The sequence below is a fragment of the Daucus carota genome, chromosome 1, assembly GCF_001625215.2.
Source record: "Daucus carota subsp. sativus chromosome 1, DH1 v3.0, whole genome shotgun sequence".
In the NCBI taxonomy this organism is placed as follows: domain Eukaryota; kingdom Viridiplantae; phylum Streptophyta; class Magnoliopsida; order Apiales; family Apiaceae; genus Daucus; species Daucus carota.
In genome coordinates, this window is record NC_030381.2 from 21,952,454 (window position 1) to 21,977,296 (window position 24,843).

The 24,843-nt window shown below is 36.7% G+C and overlaps 3 protein-coding genes across 5 annotated transcripts; 2 read left to right on the top strand and 1 right to left on the bottom strand.

Moving 5' to 3' along the window:
- The first annotated feature begins 5,320 nt into the window (after positions 1-5,320).
- LOC108194412 (probable beta-1,3-galactosyltransferase 8) lies at positions 5,321-9,155 on the top strand. Of its 3 annotated transcripts, none has more exons than XM_017361366.2 (9): positions 5,321-5,423; positions 6,317-6,543; positions 6,639-6,697; positions 6,821-7,020; positions 7,105-7,362; positions 7,456-7,543; positions 7,717-7,842; positions 8,271-8,380; positions 8,722-9,155. In XM_017361366.2, exons 1-9 carry the CDS (start codon positions 5,411-5,413, stop codon positions 8,868-8,870), a joined length of 1,230 nt encoding a protein of 409 aa, XP_017216855.1. In that variant the 5' UTR covers positions 5,321-5,410; the 3' UTR covers positions 8,871-9,155. The 3 variants fall into 3 exon arrangements, with proteins under 3 accessions (XP_017216855.1, XP_017216861.1, XP_017216850.1); XM_017361372.2 differs by having other exon boundaries at positions 5,353-5,423; positions 6,254-6,543; positions 8,722-8,975; XM_017361361.2 differs by having other exon boundaries at positions 5,354-5,423; positions 6,296-6,543; positions 8,722-8,975.
- A 1,548-nt stretch (positions 9,156-10,703) lies between these two features.
- LOC108204783 (conserved oligomeric Golgi complex subunit 6) lies at positions 10,704-19,680 on the top strand. Its single transcript, XM_017374393.2, has 11 exons — positions 10,704-11,079; positions 11,822-11,874; positions 12,696-12,843; positions 12,944-13,051; positions 13,679-13,746; positions 15,986-16,109; positions 16,193-16,339; positions 16,460-16,723; positions 16,818-17,102; positions 17,864-18,010; positions 18,911-19,680. Exons 1-11 carry the CDS (start codon positions 10,864-10,866, stop codon positions 19,412-19,414), a joined length of 2,064 nt encoding a protein of 687 aa, XP_017229882.1. The 5' UTR covers positions 10,704-10,863; the 3' UTR covers positions 19,415-19,680.
- A 743-nt stretch (positions 19,681-20,423) lies between these two features.
- Positions 20,424-23,153, bottom strand: LOC108208514 (protein NRT1/ PTR FAMILY 4.4-like). The gene is made up of 5 exons (XM_017379051.2): positions 22,946-23,153; positions 22,595-22,812; positions 22,033-22,479; positions 21,797-21,939; positions 20,424-21,616 (listed from the first exon to the last, which is right to left on the bottom strand). The coding sequence occupies exons 1-5, from the start codon at positions 23,058-23,060 to the stop codon at positions 20,734-20,736; spliced, it is 1,806 nt and encodes a 601-aa protein (XP_017234540.1). The 5' UTR covers positions 23,061-23,153; the 3' UTR covers positions 20,424-20,733.
- Positions 23,154-24,843: the final 1,690 nt, after the last annotated feature.

The following is a 24,843-nucleotide window of genomic DNA, read 5'->3' on the forward strand; positions in this document are numbered from 1 at the left end:
CTCTCAGCCCTTGCTTTATAACTCTCAAGTTCTTTCTTTTCTTTCCCTGCCTCAGCCAGTTGTTTCTTCAATTTGGCATTCTCTTCATTTGCAGCATCTAGGCGCGCCTGAAGTTTTTCAGTATTCGAGGGGTTGCACGTTAGATGAAAGAATAGCTCTCCTGCGGCGCGCCTACACGCCTCAGCCGCTTGCTCGCCGTTTCTTTCGCCCCAATTCTTGAACCTTCCGGGGCCAACATAGGCGTCTGCCATCTTAGCAAACCAGTCCCCTGCAGTTGTCACCGGCGCCTCGTAGGGAAATTCAGATGGTGTCTCCTGCAGTTTCAACTTCTTTGGGGTGTGTACCCCCAATTCCTGGCTCTTTCTTTTATCATGACCCCTCTTCTTGGGAGAGGGAGGCTTGGTAACTTGTTGACTAACAGATACCTTCGGTACCTGTATAGAACTGGACGCGCCCACATTTGTGGCGCGCCCACCTTTCACGCCAAATCCAGCGGGGAGTGACATATCTGAAAATATAAAACAAAACAACATGAGAAAAGTTACAGACAACAGCACGGACTAAAATATGAGCACAAACATGTCTAACATAACAGTAATAAGGATATAGACGGCAAAGAACATGTAAACATATTAAAAGAAGGGGATTAACCGTCAGCAGGCGCGCCCTGATCTGTGTCTTCTTCAGATTCTTCTTCTTCCTCAGGATCGGGTTCATCCACAACTCTAGCTTTCCTCTTTATAGGGCGCCCCCCGTAAAACTCTTGATACGAGCATATGTTTCCCACTGACTCGCTTAAAAAGCCATACTCTATTAAACGATCAGTAGTGACTAGATGATTGATAATCTTGCTCTCGTAGGGAAGATTGATTATATTTTCCGCACGCTTCTTGGCGCGCCCAGAAAGCGAAGATTGTTTTCTTTCGGCTAAGGAATAAAGGGAATAATAATAGATTAAGTATGGGAAAATTAAAAACAGAGAATTAACTATCAAGGCGCGCCCAGCAGAAGTAATGGAGGACTTACTAGGTTTGGTGTTAAACTGAGTCCTGATTCTCTCATCAGGCCAAGTATAGAAAAACGGTTCCTTCCACTTCTTGTCGTGGCTAGTCTTTCCTTCTGACCAGCCTGTAGAGTTATGAGTTTTCCACACAACTAAATAATAGTATCCACAACTGGACGCGCCCAGTCGGAAGAAAAAGCTCAGATCCTCCATGGTGGGGGCACGGTTATTATGGTCACGGTATAACGTATATAGAGCAATAGCTAATTTCCAGCTGTTAGGAGATAGCTGAATAGGGGCAATGTCATACCATTCGATGATGGATCTAAAGTAGGGGTGGAGTGGAGGCCCAATACCAAGCTTCACTAGTTTGGGAGTAAGAACCATCCTTGGAATGCGCAGCCGGGGATTATAGTCAAAAATGTGGGGCCTCATCCATGGATGAGGGCGCGCCCAGATACACCCCTTATCATAGTATCTTAAGCACCACTCAATTTCTGCTTTAGAGGCTGTGGAAGATAATCCTACACAGGCTAACTTTCCTGCCTTTTTTCGCCTCTTCGCTTTCAAAGCTTCACGGACTTCCCCTTCCTCATCCCAGTCGAAGTCTAATTCAATGTCGGTTATTTGGGGGTGAACGTAAGGATTAGGAGAAGGAGCTGGGGAAGGAGGGCGCGCCTCATCTAGAAGGTCTTCTCCGTCTATAGCATTGTAAAAGTTTCTAGCCTCTTCCTCGGCTGCAGCCTCCTCAGAATCTTCTTCAAATTCGTCGCCATCATCCTCCAATTGGTCCTCATTACGTTCATCTGATTGGTCGTTCTCAGATTCCAGAACACCATTCTTCTTAGAGAAATCACGAAGCTCCCGTTCGTCTTGATCTAACAGATCATTTATATCAATTTGATGAGTTTCTGGCAATTCAGGGGAAGAGGCCCCGCTTTCAGTCATGCCCACGGTAGGTCGAGGAGGAAATGAGCGTAAAGGAGTAGGTGAAAGAGGACCTGGCGCGCCCAGGATAGCCAGCTGCAAAAGAAAAGGAAGGTTGTGACAACTGGGCGCGCCAAGATAAAGAAAATAGAAGGAGAAAACATTCGTTGAATAAGAAGTTAAGCATAAAGAAAGAAAAGAAGGAAGGATGAATAGAAAGCACAGGAAAGCTTCAACCTTTAGCCACAACAATATCAACAGAGATAGTGTATAGGCATAAAACGGAGGTGATCAAGGAATAAAAAATAGCTACAGATAATGGGCGCGTCTAGAGATAGGGCGCGCCAGGAACAGAGAAAAAGGGGAACTCAACATAACGGAAGGATCTAATCCTATGGCACACATATACATAGCAAAAAGCCAAGAAATTACATACCACCATTACAAGGCGCGTCTAGTCTATGCCAAACAACTCAGACATCACAAACATCTATCTCAGATTAAAGATTCCTTAAGCAAAATCAAACAGTAATACATACATATATACATACAATCAACAATGAAGAACACTAAAGGAAACGAAAAGACACATGCTCAGAATTGACAGATTGCCGGGTGAAATAAAAGGATAAAGACATGGGCGTGTACCTTATGAAGAGGGGAGTGCTGGGCTGGTCTCAGAATTTGCAGGGGAGCACGGACGTGGCTTGTAGAGCTCGGTGAAGATCGACGACGGCGAGAGGTTTTTCGGAGTATAAAGAGGTGAAAATGAAGAAGTGAAAAAAGATAAACACCCGTATTTATACTCGGGTAAAAAAGGGGATTAAAATAAAAAGAAAAAATAACGCGAACGTGGGATACAGCTGTATACAACAAGGACTTCAACGGTCATGAACATAAGGCGCGCCTAGATAGGTCAAGGACAGTTGCTGAAAGGAGGTGAAAGTTTTAAAGATCTCGTCGACATTTTCAATGACACCAAGATCTGGGGGGTAGTTGTTATACACAAAATTGTGAAGAATAGCGATTGGGCCGGGTCTATGTGAGTGCGTCTACATGGGCCAGGAAAGTCAAGATTAGTTCAGCTTCAAAGTAACCCTGTCAAAAGATAGGGCGCGCCCTATCTTTAGGCGCGCCCACTTGCTGAGGAAAGTTCATTTTATCATAGTTCCGAAGAACAGTGAGGGGTACTTTGTGTTTAGGGGGACGCCCTTGAGCATGAGTAGATCTCATTGTTGTATCAAGAAGACCCTACCTTGTAGTCTGGGGAGTTGTCCTCCTTAGGAGGTAGAGGATAGAGAGGAAGACACCCTGGGAGGTCCTATCTCTGTAGTCTGGCAGGTTGTCCCTGTCGGGGAGTAGGAGAGTGCCCTTGCATTTGGGGTAAGCCCAAAGGGCTAGGCCTCATCGTATTGGGTCCCTTCCGGGAGGAAGATTCTAGAAGGGGAGGCCCAGCCCACATGGGTCTCTTAGGAGAAAGAACTACGTAACGGCTTGATCCCCTATAAATAGGGGTACGTAGGCAGATTGTAGGCATCGATCATTCTTGAGAGCTATTCCAGTTAGCAATCTTGAACCCTTTGCTTACAATTGCAGCCGCCTCCATAACAAACAACCAACCACTTCCTATATTCTCGCCAACAGAAATCTTGATCCACGCCGAGAACCTCATCTTTGTTAACCTACCAGTTTTCTCCGTTAACAATAACTAATAACATAAATAATAAAAACAATTAGAAGCTACATATACAGAAGAAAAACCAGCCGCTTTGAAGAGTATCAAAAACAAGATCTAGATTAATAACCAATATGCGTAATAATACGGAAAAAAGACCAAAAACACATATGAACTTGCGATTATAAAATATGAAATAAAACTACTGACCCATGAACCAAAAATAAATATAAAAAATTTTTCCAAAAAAAATGGATATATGTAGAACCCAAGAATGAGCGCCTGTTAATTATGTGCCAATAGAAAAGACAGCAGCAGTGATTTCCATAACCAAACCATGAGGCATGACAATTGACAAATAACTTTGTTTTAAAAGAGAACTCACGAGGAAACCATCAACTATTTGGATAAATGGCTCAAGTAGAATTTTAATGGCCCTCAGACAGGAGAGGAAAATGGTCAAGAAAAAAAGACCAAAAAAATGTCTAAAATTGAAAATAAATAAATCCTAACTCTTGATATCAATGTTACTCTTTTTTGAATAAATGAGTTCATTCAATAATAAAAAACCATACGGCATCTACATAAACAGTCGCGTCGAACAAACAAAATACAGAAACAATCACCGATCAACTCTTGATATCAATGTTGGAAAATGACACGTGCACAAGATATACAAGTACATAATAGGTTCAAAAAATTAAATAATCTTTTTTGAGTTAAGGACGGATCGAACAAGCTAATCTCATTCTATGTTAGTGTTTTTTTCTGGATATCATCCACTGTTTGTAGGTTTTTCTTCCACCACCTTCACTCCAATCGTAACAGTCTCCTTGCTCATAATCAATATTGTCATATATTTGTACTTACAAATATAATATTAATTAAAAATATAACACTGATTATAGTGAAATTTTTGATTTGTGCTTTTTTGATTCGATTTCTGCGCCCGGAATCTTGAGGCAGATCCCCATTGCATCACCATTCTCCAGTGGAAATGTGGAATTGGTTATGGGAATTGATTATAGTGAATTTTTTTTTTTTTTTACATTTTTTCACTATTCTAAATTTTACAAAATTATAGAAGTGTCCCCTCTAAAATTTAAAAATATATAGGTGTTTTTCGAAAATTTGCTAATTCCGTCTCTAGATCAGCCCCTGCGTGTGAGGCCTGGCTGGGAGGCAAAGAGGAGGATGTTAAGGCTCCGCCCAAGAAGAACAGTTTCACCAAAATATGCATCATCATCAAAACTTTCCACTACAAACACATCCAGCTCACCAAAATAAAACTAGATTGCCTACCAAACCATCCTTGTTTACTGCTTTACGATCGCCTCATGTCGATAACAAGTCGAGAAACAAAAAACAAACCATCCTTGTCCCCATGTTTTACTGTGTTATATGTCCATGGACAACATTCGCCATATAGTTCGTAAAAAGACTAATTTGGGTAAAAAAAAAACAAAAAAAGAGGTTGAAATATGCATAATTTGTCTTTCGTACATTAAAATTATTCAAATTCTATGATCCAAACGGCACATAAGTGTCCGAAAGTTTCCTCTGACCCGTGTCGAGGAGGCACACAAATACGTCTACATTACTACTCCTGGACATGAGTTTCTTCTAAATGTGTCACACAAACAGGTTGTTGAGCCATGAAATCCACATGACTGAACTGCCACTCTATGCAACCAGAGCCATCCATTTAAGAACAGAGCCTACTCACCAAACCTAAAAATACTTATGGCAATCAACAACTACTAATTAATCTCACTCTGCACTTCTGGTGATTCCAAAGAGCCTGCATGTCACTATTAGGTACATTTTTTTCTATGATAAATTTTTCATGTGTTAATTAACATCAAATGACTCTGTCACAGAGGCCTAACTCCTGAACATTGCATATGATGATTGTTCTAAACAGACTACTTAATTAGCTTCCTAGTAGATTAATTTGTGGTTCATGTAGCTGCATTTATGTGATTTACTCTAATTTATTTTATATAAGTTTTCAGTAACTTCTCAAGGTTTTTAATTATAATATTGAGTCAGATGTATTCGCCGAATGAACCTCCCTGGTATTCCTCGAGTCGGGGTAAGGTCTGCGTGCACATGACAGTAAATAAATCATACATATTTTTCAATAAATTTCAGTAGCTTTCCGCTATTATATTTTTCAAGTCAAGGTTTTACAGAAACTATCTCTCTGCTCTTTGAGTAGGAGCATGCAGACTTATTTATTAAGTACATGCTTAAAGGAACCATGCATCTGCAGAAATTAATTTATGTTATTAATATATAAATAAATGCCTTCTAACACTGAGTATAGATGAATTTTCTGTGGCTGGGAACTGGAGTAATTAATTGATCATCACCTTAAAACCCCATATCTTTTCACATGACATGTTTTTAGCAAACTGTGGCATAATTCAATGTTTGAAGTTTATGAGGAATCATGGCCACCCTTAGCTCAATGGATTTAATGTTCATGAAAAGAAAAACATTCCTTGTTTAACTGTATAAATATGGCCTAATGACAGTACTTCTGTTTGATCATCTACCAAATACTAATCTCTCTTTTTTAATTTTATCCACAATTTCGTGGCTTTTACATTTCGGTATCTCCATGAACAATATCACAAAACCAGAATTTTTTAGAGTGCTGCTGAGCGATAATAACAAGCTTATAGTACTATCGCGTCATTTGGCAGTACGATTGTGGCCTGGACAGCTTGTGTTGGACAAAGACCAGAACAAGAAAATGAGGGCAAAATCTGTTTCTGGGAAGGTCATTTTGGCGCTATGCATTGCAAGTTTTCTTGCAGGTTCTCTTTTTACCAACAGGACTTGGACTCGCCCTTCAGAGAGTAAAGGCGGAATTTCTCATCATGTCGATGAGAATCTGAGCTTAGTCGGTGCTGATTGTGACCACAAGCGTGTAAGCTGTAGCTTAGCTTATGTCTAAATTTGTTCATTTATGGGAATTATTGAATTGATTAACTGATCAGTTAAGTTTTTGTTAACTATTTTCAGAAACTGGCGGAAGTGAGTTCATTTGACGGAGAATTTGAAAAGACTAATCAAGCTATTCAGTAAATTTCTTATGCTTTATAATGACGCTAATCTTTTTGAGATGTCTTTTATTCTTTTACCATTTAACCATTTTATATGATGAAAATGCTTAATCATGTTATAATTCGATGCACTGAATTCAGGAAGCTTGATGACACTATAAAATCACTGGAAACCGAGCTGATACAGTCACGGACAAGCCAAACTGCTAGGAGTAAACCTGTGTTGGAAAAAACATTGACGGCTAGTAAAGCAAAGAAAGCCTTTGTCTTCATCGGAATCAATACAGCTTTTAGCAGCAGGAAACGTCGTGACTCTGTTCGAGAAACATGGATGCCAACAGGTTCCCGATTTCACAAATTTAACTAAAATTAATCATTTATAAATAAACATTAGGTACTAAGTCTGCAAATACTTTAAAATGCAGGAGCTGCACTAAGTAAGTTGGAGAAAGAAAAAGGGATTTTTATACGGTTTGTTATAGGACATAGCGTGACACCAGGTGGAGTCCTTGATCGAGCAGTTGATGAAGAAGAGGCCGAGTACAAGGATTTTCTTAGGCTAAAGCATGTCGAGGGGTACCATGAGCTGTCCAGCAAGACCAGGCTGTATTTCTCATCAATTGTTTCCATTTGGGACGCTGAATTTTATGTTAAGGTTGATGATGATGTCCATGTAAATTTGGGTAAGTACAAAGAAAATGGTGCTCGTAATCAGCTGATAACTGAATCATTTTCCCATGCAAGCTAATTTACAAAATCACACTGGATATTTGCAGGTGCACTAGTGAATACACTTGCCCAGCACAGAGCGAAGCCAATGGTCTACATTGGATGCATGAAATCTGGTCCAGTTCTTTACAAAAAGTGAGTATTCTAATAGAATCAAATATAAACAGAGTACTCTTCTGCGTTAATTAGTTTAAGAAGCATTTTAAGCCACTGTGATTTTACACCTACAGACTTGATTTCTTTTATAGTTATGCAAAATCTCCAAGCTAGTTAATTTTTGTATGCCTGGTTAAATTTGGAATGGATAGAGAGGAGAAATACTATGAGCCGGAGTTCTGGAAATTCGGGGAAGAAGGAAACAAGTATTTCAGGCATGCTACTGGCCAAATTTATGCCATTTCCAGGGGCCTTGCTGACTACATATCAGCAAATTGGTCGGTACTATTGTTTTTCTGTCTATTTAAACATGTGTAAAAATAATATTAGAAAAGGTCCAAAAAGTCACTATTTTAAGCCAAATGGGTCTCAATGTCATTTTGAAAAATAGCCTCAACTGTTACTATAAAACACGACTTGAAGTTGCGTTTTGGTTTTTCTGAGGAAAACACGACTTGAAGTTGGGTTTTCAACATAAAACACGACTTGAAGTTCAGCAGAAAACACGACTTGTAGTTGCGTTTTTATTAACACAACACGAAGTTGCGTTTTGAAGTGACAGTTGCGGCCATTTTTTCAGAAAATGACAATAAAAACTTTTTATTACTATATAGTGACACTTGGGGCCAACACCCTCCAGAAATATGTGGCTTGGAGCTAATAGACCAAGGTACATGAATATTTTTTGTGTATTTGTTGTATACAGGCCGATATTGCATAGATACGCCAACGAGGATGTTTCACTGGGTGCATGGTTCATTGGCTTGGAAGTTGAGCACGTTAATGACCGTTCCATGTGTTGCGGGACTCCTCCTGGTAACTTCATGTCTTGAGATTATATATCAGTTACGCTTGTTTTGTCATTTGTCAAGACAACTGATACTTTATCTCAGAGTCTCGGACTCTACTTTCGAATGAGACATATGTTCGGTCTTATCATATGTTAGGACACGTGGGGTGTTTGGGATTTAAGTTAAATCCTTATTAAGGAGTAAGGACTTTTTTAAAATGCATATTTTTGTAACGAGGACTTATTTCAGGAAAAAAAATAGAGTTTAGTGTAACTTAATCTCTCCAGAAATAAACCCTTATTCCTCAAAAATAAGCTCAGGCAAACGGGCGTTTGTTAACATGCTTTGTTTTATGGATATGACCAGAATGCGAATGGAAATCTAAAGCAGGAAAAACTTGTGTGGCATCATTTGACTGGCCATGCAGCGGAATTTGCAAGTCAGTAGAGCGGATGAAATTCATTCACAATATCTGCGGAGAAGGTGATGCAGCTGTGTGGAATGTTGCTTTGTAATATCAAGAGCAACAGGAACCCATGACAAGCTACAGCCACCATTTTACAGTACTGGGAGAGAATGAGAGGGGAAGAGTTTGATATCCAAGTTCTTGCTTAGACTTATTGTAACCTAGCCAGCTAGTGTTGAAACCAAACACAATTTTATCTGCTGCATTTCTAATTTTTCTATCAAAAAAGTTTCCAGAACATGCATGCATCAGACTCAGTTTTTGAATTTTCATATTTTGGTTTTATCATCAGCATCTCCGCCTTTATCGTTATATTATGAGTTCCTTATATTATATAAACAAAAATCCTCAGCCACATCATCTGACTATATATTCTAATTCCTCTAATTTAATTATTAAGAATCAAATTTTCTTTTTGTATGACCTAATTTTGAGGGAAGGAATATTCAAATAGAAAATGTTTTCAAATTTTGATTTCATCTTTAATTTTCATTTTAATGGCCAATTTTTTTTAAAAGATAGAAATTCAAAATTTTTGAATCAGAAGGAAATAATTGTGAATATTCAAAATAGAAAAGGATTTCGAAAGGGGAATTTGATTTCATTTTTAACTTCCTTTCTAATGGCCGCCCCCCCACCCCCACCCCCACCCCCACCCCCACCCCCCCAAAGATAAAATGACCTAATTTTTTAAAAGACGAATTTGAAATTTTCTGATATTATTTTAACTTCCTTTCTAATGGCCTAATTTTATTTTATTTTTGATAAAATGGCCTAATTTTTAAAAATACGAATTTGAAATTGTCTGATTTTATTTGAGAAAATAATTAATAACATATTTTAAATAGAAAGGTTTTTGAAAATTTATATGAAGAAGAATTCGGATGTATCTCTATTTTTCATTCAAATGTCCTACTTTCTAAAGATATAAAATCTGAATTCATCTAAATTTTTTGATTGAATATCATATTTTAATTTTTTAATGTTCTATTTTTCAAGAAAGGGAAAAATTATCAAGAAATTAGAGATAGAATGCCTCTAAGATATATAATAAGGAATATATTTCAAAACAGAAATATAAAAATAAAATATTTTTTATCTGATAAATAAACCAATAAATAATATTAAATACAAATATGTTAGTATTTACCGAATATAATAATTTCTTGACAAAATGTCTCTCATTAAATAATTAATACCGTCCACTGTAAATATATTGGTTATTAATATAGGGTCGAGCTAGATGGAGAATAGGTTGTTGCGCACTTTCTAAAAAGTGAAGATCTCTTTACAAAATGTTCTCGTCTCAATCACTACCCGTTAATATAATTATAATTATAATTATATAAGTAATAATATATTTAATTTTATGAGAAATTGTAATTTTATAAAAATAGAAAAATATTCTTAAATTAATTTTATGAAAAAAATAGTAAATCCTAAGCAAATTAAGTAGAAAATATATCGTCTATGCAAGCACTGCGAAATGGGAATGAGCAGGGGTGTAATCCAGCTCAGCCGAACATTGTCAGGCTCGGCTCGAGCTCGATCAGGGGTTCGAGCTCGAGTTCGACAGAGCCCTTAATTTTAAGATTAAGCTCGGCTCGTGAAAGTTCGATAGGCTTGAATTCGGCTCGAAAACTCGAAAGATTTTACAAAATAATAACAAAATTCAAAACATTATTGGTTCATAAAAAGGATAAAAAATTAAATATTTTATATAATAATATAGAAATAATATAAAAACAATTATAATTATAATTATAATTATAATAATACATGCTCGATTAGGCTGGCGAGCCTCTCAAACCGAGTAACATGAAGCTCGAACTCGATTTGGAAAATCATAAAAATAATTCGAGCTCAAGTTAGGATCGATTATTTTTTAGCAGAATTCGAATATTTTACTAGCCGAGTTGCAGCTCACGAAATGTTCTGTTCATTTACAGCCCTGCGAATGACAAACGAAACCCAAATCTGAACCAATTTCATCGTTGAATTAAGTTAACACTCGTAGCATATTTGCACACAAGCTACAAGAGATGACGACGGTGTTAGCGCCGGGACTATCAAGGAAGCTGAAGAAAGTGCTGGAAACTCGCACTGACACGCCGGATCTACTTGCGTCTCTCAACACTCTCTCCTCCTTTTACACCGACAATTCTCCCGTCGCTCGCCGAAATCTCCGATCTACTATCGAAAATCGTGCTCTCGATATCAATCGTGACTTCCTCCTCGCCTCCTCCACCGCTCAACAGGTCCGCTATCACTTTTACACACATTATGCTTACACACACTAGTGCGTGTTGTATTGTGCTTAAACGATAATGATTTAAAACGAGAGTGAGAATCGGTGATTTGTTTATGTGAAATTAGTAATTTTGATGCTAAGAAGTGATCTTGATTGCATTTAGATGCCAATGAGTGATTGCGGTTAAACAGAGACAAAAATGCATATGCGTATATTGGAACGATTCAGAAAGAGAATTGTGAGATCAGTGATATTTGTAGGTGAAAGTAGTGATTTGGATTCGAATGAGTATTCGAGATCGCTTTGACAAATATGTACAGACAGCGAAGAAGCAAAAATGTATATATGTTTAGGCTTGTGCGAATGAGATATTGCGATTAAAATTATGTATGTATATGTTTTAGTTGGAACTGCTTGAAATGAGAACTTGTGATTCGTATAGGTGAAGACGGTGATTTTGGATGCGAAAGAGTGATCATGATTATGTATCTTTATTTAACAGAGAGAAAATAATTGTATGTATATTTAGTTTGTGCTAATGAGAAATGGTAGAATTGATGATTTGGATGAAAATGGGTGATTGCAGTATGAATATAATTTAAAGCTTACACTCACACAATTTTCACTTTAATCAACATTTAGAATACTCACTTTGAGTTTGTTCTCGTTGGAGCAATTTTAGTTTTCATTTTAGCTAAATTTGTGTGTGTTTATAAGTGATTGACTGTTTTTTGTGTTGTTGATGGAAGGCTTTGGACCGGGTGGAGGAAGAGATTAATGCTATTACCGAGTGTTGTGATAAGTAAGTGTATGCTTCTTATTTGATTTTATTCATATGAAGACTGTAAATTGTGATGTTCATTTTTACGCTAGACAATTAGGCAAACACTAGTGTGCGGGCGATATTTTTATAAACAGACGACAACTTACAAATAAACACCTAGTATGCAATTCATGATCTAGCTACATGACAAAGAGGTTGATTGACACATAAAATCAAATCATTATGATTGTTAGAAGATGTAGCCAGTCGTGGTCAGTCTTTTTGCCAGAATTTTTCTTTGTACTCTTGTTGGTGCTATTATTCGCTTCTTTCAATCGATTTCACTTGATAGAACTTTTCTCCTGCTTAAAAATTGGAAATACTATGAATAATGGCTCTTTTGCAGTTGAATAATCCTATTTATATAATTTTTATCTTTTAATAAATCATATCTTTGTATTAGGTCCAAATATAGTTATATGCTAGAATCTTTCGGATGATGGTTGAATAATGGTTTGTGTTCTACTTCTGTTATCCTGTAAGAAAACTACGAAATGGTAGAAGTTCTTTGCCCGTGGACAATGTTATCTTCTCTAAATTGTGTTATAATTATTGCATATGTATGTTTGATTGTTATTATTTATTTTCCTCTGAATTGTGTTATTAAAATTGTTGCTATTTATTATTTTAGTGCACTTCACATCCCACTTAAGAGTCTAGGAATTCCCTTGTGCTATGTAGTATGTAGTGCTTTTCACTCCTTAATAACCTTTTCTTTAAAGAACTGCGTTTGACTTGATTATTATATTTTTGGATATCTACTGATATCAAATATTGAGATGAGAAGCTGTACCTTTCAGTATTTCAAAGGCTTTAAGCAGTTGTAATGCGACAACTGGAGATATTATTAGCACCACTGAAAGGCTCAAACATGACCTTGAAATCACTACGCAGAGGCAAGAGATCGTGGAAAGCTTTCTACGTGATTATCAGCTTTCCAGCGAGGAGGTGATAGCTTAATCATTAAGATTGTTTAAACTTGGTAATTGCCTTTATAGAAAGCTTAAGCTTTACCCATTATATCAATTTCTTATGGCATTTCTTATAGATAAATGCACTAAGGGAAGAAGAGTTAACCGAGAATTTTTTTAAGGCGCTTTCTCATGTCCAAGAGATCCATGCGAACTGCAAAGTACTGCTCAGAACACATCACCAGGTGACACCACTCACTCACTGGCTCCTTCTCTACATACGATATTTAATATATATTTATGTGTTATAATTGTGCATCTGTTTCAAGTGCTGCATACCATACTTGCATCCTGTTCTTGCGGTCCACTCCAAATTGGCTTTCATTCTCTGTTAAATGATGCAAAGATTTTGTCATATGTAAGCCCATGAATGCTTATATTATAGAGACAACTACATATGGTTTAAAGATGTCATAAGTTATTCATGTAAACGTGTACTTAATTGTAACAAAAATATAAAGCATGAAAAATAGTTGATGTAGAATGACGGTGCCACAGTTATACGAGATTCTCTCATTAATTTTGCTGACTATGTATAGATTACTTGAATATTTGAATTGCAATCTCGCACCTTTATACTCTATACATATTAGCGTATCCAGATGCTTTATTATAAAAAAATTACCTGTATTTGCAAAAATGTAGCAAGTATCCTATTATAAAGGCTATTTGGTTGGTGAAGTGGTAAAATTTAGAATGTTATATCTGATTTTAGTTTTATAATTTATAAATTAACTCCTTTACTTTTGTAAATTGTAAACTGATAACAAATTGTTCTCTCTCATTGGTACTCACTAGAAGAACGTTGACAGCGTGCAGGTTTGGAGCTTATGGATATGATGGCAGTGCACCAAGAAGGAGCCTATGAACGTCTTTGCAGGTGAAATATACCTAAATTAGCATATGCCTTGAACCATGAAACATATTGAACCTTTTGTTTACTACTCCCTCTGTCCCCCTTGGTTCTTTACATTGAGGACAGACTACAGAGGTCTGGGCACATATTTTAAGGCTCCTATAAAGTATAGTTTCATAATCTATTTTAAACTTTTTTTTCTTTTGAATAAAAGTTTAATGTTTAAATTTTAATACAAAAAAAGAAAATTTTATAAATAAGTTATGAAACTATACTCTATATACACCTTAAAATACATGCCAAGGAGTGAAAGAAAACTGTAAAGAAATGAGAGGGACCGAGGGTGTATATGTTTGTATAGATATGGTTTTCCGTTCTTAGGAGCCCTACTATGTAACATAAGAATAATAAATATATTATTTCGTGAATATACTGCAACAGTGAATGTAGTAATTAGATGAAGCATGTAGACACCTACCACTGGCCGTCTGCAACTTGCTGGACGTTTCGGGTAAGGGGACGGCTGGGGTATTTTCCCAAAAATCTGGAGACGGCATGCCGATGGCCTGCTAGATTTGGGGACGCTCTGGGGACACCAGAATTACTAAACTAGCCGTCCCCACTATATACAAAGTCTAAATCCATAATATATATTTCAGCTGCCTTTCTTTCCCCCCTCTTTCTCAAAAAATACATCTAATATACTGATCTGGAAGTTGTTTAAAATAGAAGGCACATCTACTTAAAATTAATGATTTAGGGGCTGCTATATGTAAGAAGGTCTACTTAAATAGAAAAGAAGAAAGAAGGCCACTAAGGCTGATAGACTAAATGGCAAAGCTTGAAGAAGAGTTGATATCTGATGTTGTTTATATTTAGGAAATAGGAATGCATGATATATTTTATGTCTTAATCTTTTTACCTCATGTCCTTAATCTAATAATTAACCGTCAACTACTGTGAGCTTCTCAGTTAATTAGTTTCTGATTCTATAGTTCTCTATGTCGTCCACAGAGTCCCCAGACATCCGTTTCTTGTATTAGGAGGTATTCATGAACTGTCAGATGAAAAGAGAAAGAATGGAGGCTAGAGATAGATGCTTGAAGGATAAGTGGTAAAAAGTAGGGGGATTTACATAAAATACCAGATAAACAGCGAAGACTACAGAATTACAGATTAGTGATAGATGTTAGAAGAAGCGGCGAAGAATGGATAGGCTAAATTGCTTTAGTGTAAACTATCTTGCCAACATGGCTATATCTGAACATGTCACAAATGTGGAGACTGGAGAGGAGCACACTTCACTCTTGAGCTCACTTAAGTCGGGTTATATACGAAAATACCAGATAAACAGGGAAGAATATAGATTAGTGATAGATGTTAGAAGAAGCAGTGGAATGAAAACGGACAGGCTAAATTGCTTTAGTGTAAATTATCTTTGCCAATATGGCTATATCTGACCATGTCACAAATGGCTATATCTGAACATGTCATAAATGCGGAGATTGGAGAGGAGCACAATTCACTATTGAGCTCACTTCTAGAATAAATATTCACTGATTCTGTATGCTTACATGTTTATTCTCCTGGTTTACTGTGTTCCCAATGAGCAAATAGATAACTGTATTGCAAGTTCTATGTATAGTATACAAGGGTATGCTTTTTTTAAAGTAGTTGATTAAAAAATCATAGCCATGAACTAGTGGACATATAGGGCTTAATACAAGTTTGATCTAGTTAGTTCAGTGTAGGATGTAAAGACTCAAGAATTTTTTTCACATTGTCACATTAAATCTAACACTTTACTAGCACACAATACACTTCCAGCTAAAGTAGATGGGAAAGGGTTTAGTTTGTCTTAATTGCAAAAACACTTTAAGACAAACCCCAAACATATTAGGTTATGACATGTAAGTATATGAATTAAACCAGAATATATGTCATAGATTACAAACTAAGCTTAACATTTTACATTTTATTCTTTCTCGATATGCTTAGTGAAGAAACATGACAAAGTTAAGGAAATGTTATATTCCTGTTCCGCAGACCCACAATGCTAATCCCTCTATACTCAAAGGTTGAATTTTTCACCGGCAGTCTATTCACATATACTGTGAGATCCCAATATACTCAACTATTTTCGTCTATTCTCGGCTGCTGCAACCTATCTTTTTGTACTTCCCTTTGGACATACCAGTATTGCTTAGTATTCGTTCTTCTGCAGTCACATAATTTCGACTTCATTACTGTTAACTTTATCCAGGTGGGTTCAGAATGAATGTCGGAGATTGGGTGACACTGACAATCCTGAAGTTGGCGACCTTTTGAAAAATGCTGTCCGTTGCCTCAAAGAGAGGCCTGTGCTTTTCAAATATTGTGCGGAAGAGGTATCTATTGTACTTTAATTCTAACCTCAAGTAGCTACAGTTGTTGATTTATCTTTTAACTTTTTATGCGTGCTTATATATAGGTAGCAAATATGAGACACAATGCATTGTTCAGAAGATTTATAAGTGCCCTTACACGTGGAGGACCTGGCGGAATGCCCAGGCCAATCGAAGTGCATGCTCATGATCCCTTAAGATATGTAGGCGACATGCTTGGTTGGCTTCATCAGGTTTGATGAACATTAGTTTGGGTTCTTTTGTCTTGTACTTCTAATATATGGCTGTAATATTGCTATCAAATTATCTAAGTATATTATTGTAAGTTATTATTTCCTTTGTATTTGATGCAGGCCTTGGCATCAGAAAGAGAATTAGTCTTTGTATTGCTGGATCCTGATGCAGTAGTTGATACTGGACCAACTGCAAGGCGATTTTCTACCAAGTCAGACTCTGAGTCAGGAAAGACAGAACTTGATTTGACATTCGTACTAGACAGGATATTTGAAGGAGTTTGTCGGCCTTTTAAAGTGAGAGTTGAACAAGTTCTTCAGTCTCAGCCAAATCTTATAATTTCGTATAAACTCAGTAATACACTGGAGTTCTACAGCTATACTGTGAGTATTTATAGTTATAAGCTTCGAATTTGTCAATAATACCTCCTCAGAGATTCTCTTCACCTTAAGCTGTAACTAATTGTCATTGTGACAGATATCTGACCTACTAGGTAGAGAGACAGCTCTGTGTGATACTGTATGGGCACTCAAGGATGCTGCACAAAAAACATATTTTGACATACTAAAAACTCGAGGAGAGAAACTTATCAGATACCCTCCCCTAGTTTCTGTTGATCTTTCTCCACCACCTGCAGTTAGGGAAGGTGTATCTATTTTGCTTGAAATAATTGAAATACATGACAGCATGATGGTTCCTGCATCAGCAACGAAACCTGACTTCGATCCAGTAATATCTGCTTTGCTGGATCCTATTATTAAGGTCTGTCTGATGTGATACATAATAAGTTATATAATTACACTTGATTAGTTGATTTTACCAATATGAAGTGTTTGATGTATAAAATGGAAGTAAAAATATTGTGTTTTATATGCCCTCATCGAGAGTACTTAAATATGTGAGTCCTTGTGTGCAACAGTTGGTTAAGAGTTTATACCATTCTTACGTTTCTTCTAATAAATTTGTGCTAGACTAGCAGAATACCTTACTCTGAACTTTACTAGCACAGACAAAGGTAATAAATGGCACAGCCACATACTTTCAATTGTTATTCTCACAGCGGGTCTAACAAACTTGATTCCTTTTTATATGGTTAACTTCTTTGGATCTGGATTTGTATAAAGATCAACTTGGAGTTTTCGTAGGAAAATAAACACATGAAAATGTTATTCAATTATAAAACTCCCTAGACCTCCATACTAAATAAGATATAAAGAATAGATAAGATAATTCAATAGTAGATAATCCTTCTATAAAGCCTAGAAGATAGAATTATTGACTTGGTTTTAGGATTTGGATCTGCTAAGTATGCTGCAACTCTATGGTACTATGGCTCTATGATATTATCCTTTTTAACCTTGTGCCGACAGGTATTTTAACAAAACTCAAATTCATATACTATGTGTGAAGTTGCATTTTTTATTAGAATATTTTTGCTGGAAAGTGGAAACCATATTGCCATGATAAGATAATGAGATCTCCATATGTGATATAGTCACTATAAACTATTTTAATTTATCTAGATGTGTGAGCAAGCGGCCGAGGCACACAAATCCAAGGGTTCCATTCAGTCATCAAGACGAAGTAAAACAAGTGCTGATCAGGGTCAATTCAGTAAATCTTCTGTTGATGCAATGTTGGTACATAGTAGATCTGCCCATTCATACCAGGTATGTTTCTGTTTGCTTTATGTTCCCCTTTCATGTTATAGAACTTGCTGAATTTTAAAATAGATTTCATTCCATACCTTACATACCATTCATGTTTGCATCATACTGGTGATGCTATATTACTATATTTTGTTATGCACTTTACATCTTGTATAGTAACATCATGAACTTTCCTGATAGTAAACTTTTATGACAGAACTACTTTAATCATTTTTAAGTTTCTGTTTTTATGGACAAATTATCTAATTAATAAGTGCTTTAGTGGAACTTCATAGTTATGTTAGCCAACAGTAGCTGCTTTTCAAGAATGACTGTAGACACTTCATTTAGGTCTATATTATTTCAATACGATACCAAGATTATATCTTCTGCTAATTCCTCTTTAAATTTAATAGTTTAATTAATAATGAGTTTATTCAGTGTCATGCTTCATTATCCCCACGTTGGAAATACTTGTTTATACTAAGCTTCTCTATTGATCTTTTAACTTGGATATGTGCAATACTGCAATAACAAGTCAACTTTAAACTGGCTGTTTATAGCTTTCATACTTTTTTCATTTCATCTTATGCCCCTCGATTTATCTTCCTCTTCAACTTTTTGTTACTACTTAAGCACAGACATTGCATTGAAGCATACGAACTGTTTGCCAATTTTTTTATACTGATCCATATTCGCCAAAAATAACGTCTTTGTAACCATTTTCCTAATTTATTTTTGAGCTCTATACCAATTACCACTCCCTTAATATTTCAGTCTAAGTATCAAATATATAAGGTTAATGATTGTATGATTGTCTCTTATCACCTATAACTCGCATTATGTGACATTTCTCTATTTAAAAGCAATCAGGTAACATGAATTACAGATAATAATAACAATTGGGTGAATTATATGCAGACCACGGAAACACCTTCCAAGATCTTCCTCATCAACTGCTTATGTGCCATCCAACAGCCATTGTTAAGACACGATATTGCATCCAAATACGCAATGAAGCTTGGAGGGATGATAGATAATCACCTGCGTGATCTTGTAGGAAAAGAAGTTGATGCCATTTTAAGTAGATGTGGTTTGTCAGAGAAGATGCTTCGCATTCGTAATTCTTTAAAATCCGAGTCATTGCCATTGGCCGAGACAGAGGAGACATCGCCTGCCTATGTTTCAGAGTCCTTGAAAGCTTTCTTTGGGCTCGTTTTGGGAAGCGAAACTTCGTTACCAGAATTTGAACAAATGCAAGTTCCAAAGCTGAGATCAGAAGCTTGTGTCCAGTTGGCCAAATTGCTGGCTGAAGCTTACGAGCTTGTTTACGAGGCAATCATGGATCCCAAGAATCGATACCCAGAACCCAAGTCACTGGCGAGGCATCCTCCTGACCAGATAAGGACCATTTTAGGAATATGAATGTGCTGAACAAAATGTATTATTTTTCAAGGACGGTTGTAGAAGCAGGATACTAATTGTGTGTATTTGGTCCGTCAAGACGCAGAATGGTACAGTAAACTATAGAAGCCTGAAATTATGTCATCTGAATTTTTATTCAAGGATAAAACACCAAAAAGATCACATTGAAGAAGAATGTTTCGGATGGTCAGGTTGCTTTACTGTGTATAATGGAGGGCACCTTTTTAATATTTGTGGAACATGTTTCATCTTTGGTTTTGAGTTGACGTTGGTTGTGCCTTTTATCTTTAGAAAAGTGAGCCAGTTGTTTGGTGTACTTTTAATTGTAGATGAATTTTGCCCGGATTGTATTATAAATCTGGATTTATAGAGTTTAAATCTGGATTAATTATAAATCTGAAAACTTAACTCCTTAGTCCTGTCATGCTATCAACCAACCACCTTACCGCTCCCAAGTGCTACCCTCAGACAAATTCTTGACTTTAAAATTGTAATGGAGCATGGGACCGATTTTGTGCAGCTTAAAGCTATAGGTAATGGGGAACCTTTAAATCTTTTAGCAAACATGTAAGTGGAAGGTATCATGAAATGTAACAGTGCCACAGGCCAATGGCCATAGCCGGTAAAAAAGGTTGCCTGCAAACAAACACATTATCCTGAAGATCTCCGCAACTTATCCTTATTTTTCATAATATTTATGTTTCGCGGAACAGGATATCAAGTAGACATTCGACCATCACTGAAATCACGGACGGGACATTCCCACTACGACAGTAAATCATAGAAGGAACAGTAAAGAAAGGATTTTAATGGAGCAGAAAACATGTAGTAGACATGTTTGCTGTTCAAGGTGAAAATGATTCCAAAAGTAGAATATTCCAGGGAACATTTCCAGTCATTCAAATCACATCAAAAAAAGTTATAAGATTTTTGTCCAAAATTTACTAGTGAATTTTTAGCATAAAGATTTAACAAACCCTACACCACTTGCACAAAAAATCAAAAGAGATCCAGAGAAAGTCTTTCATGGAATTAGACCTAACATTCTTGTACATACAGATTCTAAGACCAAAGATCAGACACTAGGGAATCTTAAAACTTAACCAAAGTAGACATAGGCATCACAATATTACATTAATAAAGTTAAGAACTTAGCTTAAAGGTGCTAGAGGTTCATGAATACTCTAATGCTAATATGCTATCATGATCATGATTCCAGTATTTCTTTTTCCTTAAACAAACTCGAATTCCAACATGCGTGGAAAGACTAGATCTGGTGATGATGACGACGACGAAGATGATGATCATAAAAATGTATTTCATGGTAAATTAGCCAGTTTTGTTTCGATACAGTTCTTACTGGATTCTTGTACTGCATAAGGTTGATTGGGAGGACTGGTGAGGGACAACGACGGATTGTAGGAGTACCATCGCGACCAGAACAGATAGTTGAAGAAGTTTACGAAGCTCAGAGCAGCTAGAAGCCAGTAGAAATGGTCCAACTTATCTGTGTTAAGATCATTGCCACTGAGCCATCCACCACCAGAGGAGCCTGACGTTATCTTATTCACCAAGGAGACTAAAAGAGAGCTCAAATAGAACCCGAATGAGTACGAGCAGTATGTCATGGCTGTTAGAAATGATTGCATTCCTTCCAAAGACTGGCTGTAGAAGAACTCAATGAGGCCAACTGCTGTGAACATCTCAGATAAACCGAAAATAAGAAACTGTGGGGCAATCCAAAAGATGGTTAGAGTTTCATTCATCAATGCAGATTTTCGTCTCTTGTTCTCTACTATTGCAGCTGAGACCATTGAGAAAGTGGCTATAAATAGTCCGATCCCAACTCTCTGTAGAGAAGTTATTCCAGAGTCTCTTCCTGTTATTCGTCGTGCCATTGGAACAAAAACAGTCTCATAAAGAGGCACAAGAAAGATGAGCATAATATACGGAATGGCTTGAAGAGATGCAGGGGGGATTTGGAAGTTTTTGGTGAGACGTTTGTTCATGGTACTTCCTTGTTGGACTGAGAATGTCTGCAGTTGAGCCAGAATCGTGTTGAAGATGATGGTGCAGGCAAATATCGGAACAACTGAAATAAGTATCTTCACTTGTTCAACTTGTGACACGGTGCATAATTTCCACGGACTTTCCTTCATCTCATTTCCATCTTCAGTTTTGATGCAGGCCTTGTCTAAGAACCTGCAGATTTTTCAGACTATGAATATTATGCTTTGACAAAATTAATGTAATTCATTAATCAAACACATTTGATCAAACCAAAATCTTGGATAGAATGTTAGAAAAACATATAAAGTTGTCCCAGTCCCACCATGATTATTTGTTTATTTTGTGTGTGCGTGCAAGTTACACTCTGCCTACCTGAACTTTTCTGTATGCAGAAGAGTGCTGGTGGCTGGAGATGAGGCAGAAACGCGTTGGAGCACGATGGTTTTGCTTCCATGGAGCAAATCCGCATTGGAAGGGCATACCTGCTTTCTCTTTGTGATTGCAGCTACAAAAACCTTTGAGAAAAGAACAAAATTTTATAAGAACTGGAACAGAGAATTACTTTCACATGAAATAGTATTGTATAAGTAAAGTTTCAAACTATTTACTTGTGCAATTGGTGTGAAAATGCTTCCTCGAGGCCTATTGTTTCTGTAAAGAGAAGTTCCTGATACGAGGCAAATGAGTCCGACAGTCATGGCAGCCGCGGAGACTCCAAAACCAACGTCCATGCCCGAATGTGTCTGAACCCAAACGAGGACCGTAAGGGCAATAAGCTCGCCCATGCAGAAGGCAAAATAGGCACAATTGAAGTATGAGGAAAGCTTTCTGGACTGCTTGGAGTCCTGTTTTGTGAATTGATCAGCTCCAAGTGAGATTATGTTCGGTTTCAAACATCCACTTCCTAAAGCTACCAAATATAAGGCCACGAAGAATATTAAAGCCTTGTAGCCCTTTGCTTCCGCGCACTCAGCTGATGCGCTTGATGATAGCATATTGCACTTAGGTGGCTTCAGTTGTGGAAAGTGAGCTTGCACCGAGAGTAATATAAAACCCTGCATAAACATGAAAAAAGAACCGTTAAAATAATAACATAACCGAGCTCTGATACCATGTTGAGTGACCAGTTCGTCCAAAAGCTTAGAATTGATGGTTTTGGTAGGGACTTACTGAAAGCTCGACGAATCCAAAGATGAGCATAGTGGCAAAACTCCCAAGATAAGAATCAGAAAGGAAGCCACCAAGGAGGGAGAGCAGAAAAACGGTTCCGACGAAGTTTGTGACAATATTGGCAGCCTTGGATAAGGGATAGTGCATGTCATTGAAAACGTAGGTTATGAGATTGTTCCCAACAGCAGCAATTGCCATCATCTCAAATGCCTGTAACCCTGCATTCACAACCACAAATATTACCACATCGTACTCTCTGTACAGGGTCGTGCTCAAATGAGAACCCGAAAGTGGTATGTAAACAGATCACCATGTATGGAAATGTAAAAACAGGTTAAGAAATGGAGGTACCAAGAACAAAAACAGCAGCTGACATGCCACCATGTTTGTTAGACTTGGAGGGTCTTCCTCTCCAGTCAATCGATTCTTCTTCCAAATTCTTCATCGTACCTTCTCCATTCATCATTTGCTTCACAAACAATCCTTTTGTCAAAGAATTCTTGAATTTATAATCTTGCAGAAGAGTAGTATTAGATAAGGCTACAAAATGGCTTGTGCCTTGGTGGTATTTATAATGTAATCTGGCATGTAAATTACACTATGGTTCTCTCTTAGGAAAGTTGACTTTTGGCAATAGTGGAGTGGCCCACAAACCCAATATTCAGCTTCTCATTCAGGCTATTTAGGCCACATTATCAGTTTTGAGATATATAAAAAGATAAATTTTAGTGACAAGGCACAATCTTCTTGCATAGTTGCATCTTCATAATCTAATCTTGAGTGTAACACATGAGATAAGTATGTCTTGGTACATGTATATTCAACAAGCTGACAAATATATATATGGAAATTTTTTAAAAGAAACAAACTTTTAGTGACGACACACCTTGCATGGGTCTTAATAATCTTAACATTCATCCTCATCATCGGAAACATTGATCGCTACTCCCTCCGTCCCAGTTCATTTGTATACAAATGGTTGGGTCACGGAGACCAAGGAATTGGGTAAAAAATGAGTAAAGTTGGATGAAAAGTGGGTATAGTGGTGGGACCCATTTATATTTAATAATAGATTTGAGTTAGTGGAGGAAAATAGTGGGTGTAATGGTGTTTATATAATTATAAAATGGAGATAGTGGAAGAAAGTATTGGGTGTAATGCTGTTTTATATTATAAAAATTTGTTATTTTGGGAATGTATACAATTGGTGTACAATTCATTGGGACAGAGGGAGTATTATGTTTGGAAAAACGTATTTTTTTACGTGAAACCTACAAGTATTAGTAATCTAAGAAAAAAGCGTTTCTCCTCAACCTGATTAGATAGAATGATAACAGAGCTACAAATACAAAGTATTAGTAACCTAACAAAAAAATGTTCCTCGATATTAATGTGTTTGCTCATGATAATTGTGAATCTTGAAAGAATCGATGACTATTTCTTTGATGCACTGCTAGTACTAATTGATGTGAGAGTTACATAGTCCACGACCATGAAACAAAAAATTATGCCCAACCTATACCGAGATATTGATAGAATGCTATCGAAACTTTATTATGTTGATTACAAAAATTATTCATGTGAAAAAGTAATTGGTTTGCGATAAGCAATGCGATTAAAATTATGGAAACAAGGAAATATGCATGTGAAATCAATGACTGGACAAGTCACTGTAATGCGAGGCTTTGATGGACAGTGAATAATGTCGCGTAAGAAACACTAGCCATGAATTGAGAAAGCACAATGATCATATTGGTTGGAGCCAAGTTTTTGGGGTCGACAGCTTCTCCCACTATAATTTTTTGCTGCTTTAGCCACCCTTCATTATCATTCATGGTAACTTTGCTTTTCTGTGTTTTAGTCACTCCAAATCTTTCTGCTTTTCATTTGTCGCCCATTAATTTAATAAGCTTCAAATTTTAAGATACCGAAAATGACTATTTAAATCGTTTATGAGGGTGATGTCAAATAACCCGTCATTTTCTGATATTGAAAGATCATAAATGGATAGATGAGATTCAAATTAGAACCACTGTTAAAATTAGAACTGAAGATCAAACACATCTATTAGATGAACATGAATTTAATCGTTATTGATCTGTGTAGCTAATATAAATATAAATTACAACTAAATGTTATTTAAGATATCTTATTTTATATATAAATCATTATTAAAAAATCATAATAATCATTAATTATTACTTACTCATCATAATAATCTATTATATATGCAATTTGTAATGCAAACC